The sequence below is a fragment of the Pseudopodoces humilis genome, chromosome 25 (assembly GCF_049639895.1).
Source record: "Pseudopodoces humilis isolate 2021_Gansu_Grassland_sample_001 chromosome 25, ASM4963989v1, whole genome shotgun sequence".
Lineage (NCBI taxonomy): Eukaryota > Metazoa > Chordata > Aves > Passeriformes > Paridae > Pseudopodoces > Pseudopodoces humilis.
In genome coordinates this window covers 1789603-1800678 of record NC_142224.1, presented here as the reverse complement: position 1 = coordinate 1800678, position 11076 = coordinate 1789603, and the positions used below count along the sequence as shown (strand labels likewise).

General features: G+C 55.8%; 1 protein-coding gene across 3 annotated transcripts; it reads right to left on the bottom strand.

Annotated features, from left to right (window-relative positions):
• Positions 1-864: 864 nt before the first annotated feature.
• Positions 865-10187, bottom strand: SLC37A2 (solute carrier family 37 member 2). 3 transcript variants are annotated; one of them, XM_014257323.2, is made up of 20 exons: positions 10068-10187; positions 8276-8357; positions 8074-8161; positions 7639-7717; positions 7310-7445; positions 6830-6906; positions 6569-6735; positions 6152-6189; positions 5735-5914; positions 5508-5598; positions 5368-5430; positions 4799-4884; positions 3932-3980; positions 3568-3641; positions 3014-3092; positions 2834-2931; positions 2449-2513; positions 2164-2212; positions 1581-1613; positions 865-1125 (listed from the first exon to the last, which is right to left on the bottom strand). In XM_014257323.2, exons 1-18 carry the CDS (start codon positions 10124-10126, stop codon positions 2170-2172), a joined length of 1554 nt encoding a protein of 517 aa, XP_014112798.1. In that variant the 5' UTR covers positions 10127-10187; the 3' UTR covers positions 865-1125; positions 1581-1613; positions 2164-2169. The 3 variants fall into 3 exon arrangements, with proteins under 3 accessions (XP_014112798.1, XP_014112799.1, XP_014112800.1); XM_014257324.2 differs by lacking the exon at positions 1581-1613; XM_014257325.2 differs by lacking the exons at positions 1581-1613; positions 2164-2212.
• Positions 10188-11076: the final 889 nt, after the last annotated feature.

The following is an 11076-nucleotide window of genomic DNA, read 5'->3' as shown; positions in this document are numbered from 1 at the left end:
GGTGGAGAAGGGATGGAAACACATCCCGGGGGACAAAAACACATACCGGGGGATGGAAACACATCCCAGGGGGGACAAAAACACATACCGGGGGATGCAGTCACATCCCAGGGGATGCAGTCACATCCCAGGGGATACAAACACATCCCGGGGGATGCAAACACATCCCGGGGGACTGCAGTCACATCCCGGGGGACTGCAGTCACATCCCGGGGGACTGCAGTCACATCCCGGGGGATACAAACACATCCCGTGGTGTCCAAGCGCCCCACATGTCCCGGCTCCACACACATCAAAGTCGCCCCCCGGAGCACACAGCTGGCTGCACAGCTGGTCCTGCCTTCAGTCATCTGACACCGTGGGGGCTTCTGAGCCCCATCCCTGCCCGGGGAGCCTGCAGGGCTGGCAGCCAGCGGCACCTCCTGGGGAACCTCCCTAATTAGGAAGCGTCTAATGAAGATCAGCAGCTGCCCGCACTGGACCAAGAGCAGGCAGAGTGTGTTAGCAGCTCACCGTGGTGTGGTGCTCCTATTTTGGAGCTAAATGATTTTGGAATATTAATAATCAGGAAAAACATTGGGTTTTGTCTTTTTTTGCAGTGGGTGAGTAAACCCAGCTTAATTGGGGCTCAGCCCAGGGATGTTCCCTGTGTAGAATAAGCAGTGCTTTGTTGGAAGGCAGTGCCTGAAGTGATTTGGCATCATCCTCCTGATCCAGATCCTGGAATACGAAGCATCTGGATGGGGCAGGCTCACAAACAAGAGACTGCATGTGGGGGAAAGCAAGAGGAGGGGTGTGATCACTGCCCCCAAGGATTCACAGACTCGGCTGAGCCCCGTCAGGACATGGCATGGAGTGGCCACACAGTTTTTGCATGTTTTTATTAATAAAACGGCCGATGGTGAAGAATTGACCCAGAAAACCATTTGGCCAGGGCCCTTTGACTACTCCTCGCCCCTGCCTCCATTGGAAGCAAACCCATGGTGGCAGTGAGCCCGTGGGGCCGTGCCCGAGGCTGGGCTGCAGCTTTGCCGAGACGCCCGCGCTCCGGTGTGTGTGCCCCAGCCTCTCTCCTCCCTCTGGGCTTGGGGCGGCTCTCAGGGGGTGCATCAAAACTCCTTAAACCTGCGGGGAGAGAAGCGAGCGGCTCAGGGCGGAGGGAATCGTCCCGCAGAGGTTGGGATCGATGGTGGACACTGCGACGCTGCTGGAGATGGAAAGGGAAAACAGCTCTGCCGGGAAAGCCCAGCCCCATCCACACCACAAGGAGGAGAAGCAGGTGCAAGGAGATCCAGCCACTCTTTTGTCTGGCCAAAGATGAAATGTCCCCAAAAATCCTACAGCGTTTGTGCCTCTTCTCTGCAAGCTGCTCCAGAGACACTCCCCAAAGCCCTCAAGACATTGCAGTATTGCCACAAACTGAGCCAGCTGCTTCCCCCAGCAGAAACCAGGCAGCACTTGGTGCAAACACGGGTGCTGTCAACCCCTAGGACAGCCATCACCCTAACCAGCCCCGGCACAAGAGAGCAGAGCCTGGCAGCCCTCCACCGGCAGCTGGAGAAGATTTGGGCTGCACTTACCGCAGCACGAGGGCCAGACTATTGGTCTTTCACCTGCAAACACAAGACATAAGGGACGAAATGTTCGCAGGGGGTCGGGGTCTGGCAGCCCCACTGCCAGCACCGGCAGTGGCCCCTTCCTCTAGATGTCACATGGGGATGGTGGTGGCAATCAGAGCCAGGCCAGCGCTGATCTGGAGATTATTTATACACTCACTGCAGTGATTCTGCTACAGATTTGATTAGTGAGCCCTGGCTGTGTGTAATCAAGCTCAGTAGCACAGGTGGGCAAAGCCTATAAATTCACTTGTTTCAAGTGCATTAATCAATCCCAATCGATTGGGCACCTGGGCCAGTACCTCCTAAGTCAGCCGGAGACAAGGATGCACTGCCCATCCACATCTCCCTCTCCCCCCTTCCTCCCATCCCCTCCCACCATCCCACACTCTTCATTTGACCTCTTGATTCCCAAATCTTGATCTCGGCCCTAAATGATTGGGGGAGTGGCTATTTGGAGGCCGAGCCTGCAAAGCGAAACTCGGAATCAGAACGAATCAAGCTTGTGTTTGAGTTTAATCCTCAGGGCTCAAGTGAAGATACTTACACCGAGCTACTTCCCATCCATCACTGACTCTGTTAGCTGCACACTAGAGCTACAAAGACACAAGGATGCTGTGTTTAGAACCCCACGTGCTTTTTGAGGTGCAGATGGCTAAAATCCCCCAGGTGCTGCCTCGGCTGGAGGTGGAAATGTCTCTGTGGCCTCACGATGCCCGCGCGAAGATGCAGCAGCGACAGCAAGGGATAACAAACATCTTTCTGGAGCAGCACTGACACCGTGTTTGGGCACTGTGGGACCAGAGGCCACCCCGGGGTGGCAACTACGTACCCTCTCTGCCTCGCCATGTAGCCGCACCAGCCACGGGCCTCTTTGACCACCACACGAACAAGGAGCTGCAAGAGGAAGGGCGGAGGATCGCTGCAAGGCTGGTGGCACTGCAGCCTCCAGCCTTGGCATGAGTATTTCCATCACCAGATCGATTTTACAGCTCTTCTTAGCAAAGATTATATGAGCTAATCCTGTGCAAGGAGGAGGTTGTTGGGAAAAGCCAAGTGGAAGCAGAGGCTTGGAGCCAATACAGGCCTTTGCAGTTTGCCCAGTGCCTGGATGTCTTCTGAGAACCATCTGTGCCCTCCACCAGTGAGCAGGTAGCTAAAAGGGAGCCTGTGACACCCCAGGGTAGAGAAAGGAGTCCTACCAAGGAGAGACCTACCAGACAAGCCAGGACATCAGCTGCTATCAGCATGTAAAAGACGTTATTCCAGCCTGTGGGAGAGATGAGCCCCGCGAGCAGCGGCCCCAGCGCAGCACCTGCGGGGGCACACGAGCCACGTCAGCCCCTGCTCACACACGAGAGGGGACCAGGACAGCCAGCACCCCCAGCCATACCCACCAACAGATCCCGTGCCATCGATGATGGCCGTGACAGTCGAAAGGGCTTTGGCATTTCCTTTCAGAGATTCATGGGTGCCCTGTAAGGATGGAGGAATAAAACATAAGGAGCAAAAGCAGTTTTGGGGTGCACGGCTGGCATATCCCAGAGTGAGGCTGATGTCCCAGTACAATTTCCATGTGTCAGATGCAGCCATGGATGGGAGAATCAAACTCAAATGCTGTCTGCAGCCAAACCATGGCAAAACCTGGATCACCAACAGCAGGCAGAAATTCCCAGGGGATTTGCCACCAAATATTTCCACTCTGCTTGTGCTCAGAGGGAGATGCAGCAAAGCTGAAACACAGCCATATGGCCAAGGTGAAAACAGGAAAATCCACCGTGTTTAGGGGAGAGTGGGGAGCACAGCACCAGGTGTGACAGCTCTGCCCTTCTCCACTGGGCCTTGGAGGTATTGGAAAACAAAGGCAAAGTGCAAAAATCCCAGCAAAACATCCTGAACAGCCTCTGGGTGTGCAAGGGCATCGTGGCGGGGTCTGAAGTGCACCTCTTACCAAATCTGCCGACACCGCTGTTGTGATGAGCGCGTAGGGCCCGTTAACCAGAGCACCACAGATGATCAGCATCCCTACACAGGTGCCCAGGGAGAGATCAGATCTTTAGGTGCAGGGAGCAGCAGGACATTGGATCCATCATCCCCAGCCCACGTGTGGACATTGCTGTCCCATGCATCCGTCTCCTGTGCATCTCCATTTTCCCATGACGATCCCACTCAGCAGGCAGTGAACACTCATTCAACACCACCCTCCCCCAAATTCAGGAGCCTGGCTCAAGAGGAGGAATAAAGGCAGGTGAATGCACAGTGTCTTCCATCACCACTTCAGTGACAGGAGCTGGCTGCACCATGGAGCTCCTTACCTATTGATATGCCAATGCCGTTCTGACCCACGTGGTTATACAGGAACAGCTGGAAAAGAGACACAGGGTGAACCAGTTGCTATTCCAGCTGTTTTACCAAGCGTTTTCCTTGCAGCAGTACCCTGAGGATAGGATGGAGAATGTGGGGACCTGAATTACTGCTCATGCCGAGCACCAGCTGGGATGGGGGGCTGAGTGCACCCCTGTCCTCTGCATCCCACTGGCATGATGAAATACCTGGCAGCTGGCAAACAGAGGTGCTGTCACAATTTATGGCCAGTGAAGAAGCTCTGCTGCCTCCCAAGACTGCAGCCAGACATAATTTGCCCCAGTGGTGTCTCGGGGCCGCGGATGTGACGCAGCCCCTCTGCTTCCCAGCGTGCGCCTGCTCCTTCAGCGGGAGAGGCTCCCATCCTGGAGCCAGCCAGGATTGGATTACAGCTAATTAGCCATGTTGTGGAAGCAAAGCCAAATGAGCTCTGTGCAGGTGCTTGGGAAGGATGTCCAAGCCAAGCTCCAGCAGAGCATGAGGCTGTTGGCATGGGGGCTTTTGGGATGAAAATCAAAGAGACAAAAGCTGGACCGGCTCAGTGGGACTCTTAAGGCTTTGAGCAGAGTTATGGAAGGATGGAAAAACCTACAGGGTTTTTTTAGTTGTCAAGGTCCCTGCAATCCCTTCCCAGCCCCTAGAGCTGGACATCCTTCCCAGGAACATCTGGGCACGTGAATCAATCCCAGCTCTCATCTCAGCCAAACGCGTGACCAGCTTATCCCGGGCACTTGGGAAGAGGAAGGCAGCTGTGACTCAAAGGAGCCAGAGCAGAGGAAAGCCTCGTGACAGGGTTCTGAGCCCGTGTGACAGCTCACCATGGGAGCAGCAATGACCAGCATCACGCAGCACGTGGTGGCTCTGCCGCCAGTGTAGTCAGAGATGAGGCCGGCAAAGATCCCCCCTACAAGAAAGAGTCGCAGGTGTCAGTCACACCACCCCAAAGGCAGAGCTTTGCCCTGGCTCAGCCCAAAATCCAACATGATGCTCCTTCATCCCTCATCTTCTGACCAGTATGCCCCCCAAGGTTAAGCATAATATTATCAGAGTGAAAAGCTTTGATTTATCCCTTCCACTTCCTCCCTGCAGATTGTTTCTCAGCACTTCCATGCCACTCTGTCTCTTCCATGCTTGAAAACTGTAGGAAAAGGAGTGCCTGAGCAAGTGAGACCTGAGGAAAGAGGCTGTGATGGTCATCAAAACAAATGGATGCCAAAATAAAATGGAGGGGTGTTTGCTGCCTGCTGAGTGCTGTGAACACTGAATAAACCTCCCAGGGGAAAGAGATTGGTGTTGCCTGTGGGGGGACCAGCCAAGGCTGGTCAAGGCCAGGATTGTCCCTAAATCATCCCTGATCCACTCCCTCCACCCCGGTTTGTTAACGAACCTAAAATACCCCCGACATCAAAGAGGGTCGACAGGTCCCCGGCTTCCTTGGCACCAAAATGAGCTGTGGGGGAGAGGAGAGGGGTGAGAAGATGTTTCCTTTGCAAGGCTCACTCCTGCCTCACTGTCCCCAAAACTCACCGACGTTGACAATGTAGAGGGGCAGCCAGTACAGGAAGGTGTAGCTCACCAGCTTGGCAAAGAGCAGGCACAGGGAGAACTCCACCACGCCCTGGGAGGAGAGGAGGGGACATCAGAGGAGCCTCCTCCCTCTCACCTCCTCTGGATAGTGGGTTTTTTTCCATTTTCTGCCCTGTGGAGGCTCTGAGTTGCTCTGGCTTTGCTCTTTCCTCCATCCCCGCACTCACAGGTATCCGAAGTGCCCCAAGGAAGCTGATGGCTTCAGGCTCCTCAGCTGGCTCCTTGGGGTTGTGGGAGTGATCCACACTGCTCTGGCCTGAGAGGCTGAGTGGGCCCTCTTTGGAGGTGACTGCTTCAGGATCCTTCTCACTGATGGTCACTCCTCCAGGATTATCATCAGAGGCCATCTAAAATCAAGTGAAAACAGCAGATGTGGCTCTCACAGCTGGAGGAGGCTGCAGCATTGGCTCTGCTGCTGGGGCATGACCTAGAGGATGCTCCCAGTGCAAAATCAACAACCATCCCCTGTGACAACTGAACACTGCTCTAATTCCTGCCATCACAACCTGATGACCCAGTTGTTTCACTGTGCCCTGAGCGACACCCAGCCCAGGCCAGGCCCGCTGGGAATCGGCGCGACTCACGTGGTGCAGAGGTGGATCACAGTCAACATCCTCAGGGTCTGCAGGGACAAAGAATATCCTGTGAGGAGAACCTGGACCAACCCCACTCCACCTGCTCTCCCTCCAGCATCTCACAGGGGCTGGGAACCCCCAGGTCTAGGCTGCATCTCTGGGTACATTCTTCCCCAGTAAAAACCCAAGGGACTTCCCTGATATTCCTAGAAAGACAGGCTCAGAGGAGTGACTGGGATGGGGGATGAGCCTGCCTGGACAACCCCAATGATGCCAACCATCCCCACGGTGGTCAGATCCACATCCCTGCTAGCCACAGGCTGGAAATAAGTATTTGGGATTGCCAAAAATGCTTAGAGCTGGGCAAGGTGGAAAATTGTATATTTTACACAGGTTGTCTGCTGTGCTCCAGATCACAACACTCACACTCCACAAGGAAGAAGAAGCAGATGATGCCTGCAAGGGTGATGATGATGCCAGGCACAACAAAGGACAGGCCCCAGGCAGAGGAAACCCAGACACCGGCGATGAGCGACCCTAAGATGTTGCCAACAGAGGTGTGCGAGTTCCAGATGCCCATGATCAAACCTCTCCTGGTGGGGACACAGCCGGGTCAGTGGCACTGAGGTGGCTGCCAGGGTCAACAGGGACCAGGACTGGCATGGGACACATCGGAAAAAAACTCACTTTCCTTTGCCAAACCAGTTTCCAACACACGCCACGACAGCAGGCCAGCCGGTCGTCTGCACCAGCCCATTGCAGACCTGGCAAGAGATGGGGAGCATCACTCAGCAAGCACAGCCATGGAGCCCCTGCACTGTTTTGGGCAACTGGACTCGAAAATAGCCACCCCTATTCCAAAGCTGTTAAGAAAACACTTGGTTTGTTTGTTTGTTTCCCTGTTGGGGCAATCCTGGAGCCATTTGCGTCGCTGCCATGGCTAAAGTGGGAGTGACTGGTGTTGCCAAACCAGCTGCCTGCACTGCTTGGAGACGGGCACACCCGGTGGTTTCAACACCCACACCACGCACAACCAGGCTTTGCGGGGAATGGATATACTCAGTGCTCCCCTGCTCAGAAACTGGGCCACCCCAATCCATGAAGGTCACTGAAAAACTGGGATGGGGCCGTGGTGATAAAGCCTGGGCATCCCCCAGCACAACACACCTGCACGACAATGAAGTACCAGAGGACGTGGATGTTCCAGAAGTAGCCAAGGCCAAAAAGGGCAGTGAAGAACCCGCTCAGCAACATTCCCCCCGACAGGTAGTAACGTAGAGGGAGGCGCTCCCCAAAAATGCCGCTGCAGAGAGAGGGAAGAGCACGACCAGAGCCGTCACAGGTGACGCCACCAATGGGCATTATCACACTGAGCCAGTACTCGAATCCTGAGCGGATCCTTGGCTGCTTTCCTGTTAGCATGACCCCATCCCAATGGAAACCAGCTTCCGCCAGACTGGTGAGAACTGGTGAGTGGAGGGAAAGGCCCTGTGTACCTGATAAACATCCCGATGGCGTAGGCCACCAGGAAGGCATTATCCAGCGCCCCAAAAAGTTCCTTGTAGTTGTCCCCATCTGGAAAACAAATATTAGGGCCATCTCAGCCTGGCTCCCATCTTGTTCCCCCTTCCCGTGGCTGCTGGCTCAGCCTTGTCCCCCATTCCCAAAAGCCTGGTCTCCATGGTGGCTTCTGGGTGGGTGCCACCCGCACTGGGACCTGGTCCTGTCCTGTCCTGGACTTCACCACCCACTGCTGCCCTTCGGCCCAGGGGCATGGGACAGACTTTTATCACCTAATTACCTCCGGGTGCCTAATGAGCAGGTGGCCCCCAGCCAAACCCTGGCCACGACCTGGTCTTAGGGGATGGGGGGAGCCCAGTTCAGCTGCCACGAGTGTGGGTTTCGGGGTGCCTTGGGGGGCTCAGCCTTACCAAAGGGGGCCCAGCTGCACCATGTGGTGCTGTTGGAGTCATTGTGGGGGTTTGGGCCCAAGGCTGAGCAGTTGGGGTGCAGCTGGCTCTGCAGGGAGAGAGAGAGGGGGTGAAATCAAGGTGCTGTCAGCACCCCCCTCCCCATATGGAAACCTCCAGGTTCCCTGTCCCCACAGCAGGGTGTGGTGAGGCTGGAGCTCACCTTGACGATGCTGATGGGTTTTCGGGAGAGGTGGTAGCTGCTGTAGGAGAGGAAGGTCAGTACCAGAGTCAGTCCCCGATAGCTGTGGGAGGGAGGAAGCGGAGGTCAGGGTTTGTGGGACAGGAGTGGGTGGCCTCAGAAGCCAATGGGACTCTTCTACTGGATTGGTGACCTGAACCAGCTCAGCAGAGCTGGTCAGGAAGTGAGCAGACCCCTCCAAAATACCCAGGATGCAGCTTAAAAAGATCAGCTGAGTTTTGTGGGGAGCATCAAGCAGTATTTCCACCTCCTCAAGCAGTTACATCCCACCGAAACACAGGGTGAGCAAGTGCCTTCCTAGTGTCACAAGTGGAAACTGCACTGATTCATCATCACTCCCAGGATTAATCAAAGATAAACTGGAAAAAAAAGTAGGGGGCTATACCAGCTGCCCTTCCTCCACCAAAAAGCCATTTCATCCTCTTTGCTTGGATTAAATGCAGGGAAATGGGGGAGTCTGGGCTCAGAAAATGGGGATGCCCATCAAAGCTGACAGATAAAGCCTGCAGAATCCCAGGTAGGATCTGGCACTTTGGAGCAAGATGAGTATCTCTGAAGGATCTCTGAGAATCCTGCCTTCAGGAAGGGTTTTATGGCAGCACAGAGGATGCAAGTGGGCAGGCTGCAGCACACAGACATGTCACGGGGTTGCTTCAAGTTCAGAAAAAAACAACAGCCCTTTTTTCGGTGGTTTTGGCCCATTCTGCTCCTCTCTGCAGTTTCACTTCTCCCTGGAGCTGCAGCAATGATGGGTGCCCTGCAAATCCAGGGCAGCTCCCTGTGCTGCGGTGCCGGCTCCAAGCTGTGGCTGAGAAACTGCTCCTTCCCACCCCAAAAAATTAATAAACCACCCAAAATCACTGCTAGTGACTGCAGGGCTGATCCAAGAGGAACAGAGAGGCCACAGTAGGAAAGGGAAAGATAAACTTCATATGTAGTGCCCCCCTGGGCCAGACACTTGTGTGTCGGGCTTTTTCTTTTTACCCTAAGTGTTCTGGCAGGGAAAATTCCAGCAGATGGAAAAGCAGGGGGAGTGTCTGGCAACGGGCTTCCATAAAGTCCAAATATTAATTGAAATTAAATGGGCAGCAGTCCCATCACCTCACCAAAAGAGAAGGCAGCAGGCGAGGTCTCTGTGCTGGCCACATCCCACTGAATTTTCAGTGTGAAGGCCTGAGACATCTGGAGGCTGCTGGGTGCCTTCCCCGTCCCGAGGTTCCCCCTCCCCAGGCCGAGCCCAGAGCCCTGGGCTGCTGGGATGGCTGATCCCATCTCACAGTGGCTCCAGTGCCTGAGGGCGACGCTGGGCCCCCGCGGACCCTTCATCTGTATCCCCAGCCCAGGTCTGTCCCAAGTGCCAGTCCCCAGACAAGTCAAGTGGTTTCCAGTCTGGCGCTGCTCCCAGTGCTGGTGCCCATGCTGGTCTGGGATCAGTCTCCATCCCAGTGCCAGTCCCTATGCCCAGGGCCAGTCTCCATCCCGGTTCCACTTCCAGTGGAATGACACTCCCTCCTCCCTAACCCAGGGCTGCTCCCTGCACCAGCTCCGCTCCCATCCTGCTGCCGGCTCCAGGGCCAACCTCTCTTCCAGTGCTGCCCCAGTAAAGAGTGAGCCCCGTTCCACAGACCGTCCCTCTGCCGTGCCCATACCCTCCCTGCCCGGTGTCCGTCCCTGTCCCAGCTCCAGTCCCGATCCCGGTCCCTCTGTGCAGCTGCAGTGGCGGTCCCGGTGCCGTCCCCCCCGTCCCGCTCACCGGCTGTCCCGGGGGAGGGCGCGGAGCAGGCGAACCCCGGGGGCGAGCGCTGCCCTCATGGCGGCGGCGGCGGCACTCGGGCACCCCCCGGCTCCTTTTCACCGCCCCCGGGGCCGCCGCTCCCGCCCCGCCGGCCCCGGTCCCGCCCCGGCCCGGCCACAGCCCCGGCTCCTCGGCCGCGAGGGGTGAACCGGGCTGTCCTCGCTCCCTCTAAAGCAAAAACCCACTTCAAATCCGGCTGGAACGAGGGAACAGCCGCGCTGGGCAGTGGGAGGCGGCAGAGCCCTGAAGGGACCGACCAGCCCTTTTCATGTCCCCCCGGGGCTCTGTGAGCTTCCCCAGATGCTGCATGTTCCAGCAGAAAAAAAACTGGATTGAACTTTTCCAGATTGAACATTCCCAGCAAGCCCCGAACAGACGTCACTGCCCTGATGGTGACAGCTACGCCAGACACGCTTTGGGGTTATTGCCCGGGATTCTGGGAGTCCTCTCCCCCCACCCCCTTTCAAATATCCCATTTATTCTGCTAGGGACAGATTGAGGCTGAGAAGCAGCAACAGATTTATTTATCCCTTTAACTAAGCCCCAAATCAGCCCACAGCCCCTTTGGGGATGACTCAAGAGAGGTAGGAACAGGGTTCCTCAGGGCCTGAGCAAGTTCCTTGGGGACTTGCCAAGGAACTGCTTGTCCTCAGCTGCCCGAGAGCTGAAATCAGTTACAAAAACCCATTTGCAGCTTTAGCCCTTTGCTTCCTTGCCCCCCTCACGGGGCAGATCCTGCCCTTTCCAAACCCACTCCAATACCCTGAATTAGGGCTGCAGCACCTTCCCCTGACGCAAGCAGCTGTTAATAAACAGCATCAGGCACCATGGATGTCTCAGTGAATGATTCTCCAGGGGAAACTGAGCAGCAGTCCTGGCTCTGTGACTCTGTGCTACCTCTGGACCAGGGGTGGGTTTGCTTTGTGCCCAATGGGATGGAAACAGGGAAAAGAAATGATCCGGCACA

Coding starts and splice junctions, on each gene's coding strand:
- SLC37A2 (XM_014257323.2), bottom strand. CDS start 10,126: ATGAGGGCAGCGCTCGCCCCCGGGGTTCGCCTGCTCCGCGCCCTCCCC. Junction 8,162..8,275: donor AACCCATCAGCATCGTCAAG/GTGAGCTCCAGC, acceptor CTCTCCCTGCAG/AGCCAGCTGCACCCCAACTG. Junction 6,190..6,568: donor CTTCTTCTTCCTTGTGGAGT/GTGAGTGTTGTG, acceptor TTGTCCCTGCAG/ACCCTGAGGATGTTGACTGT.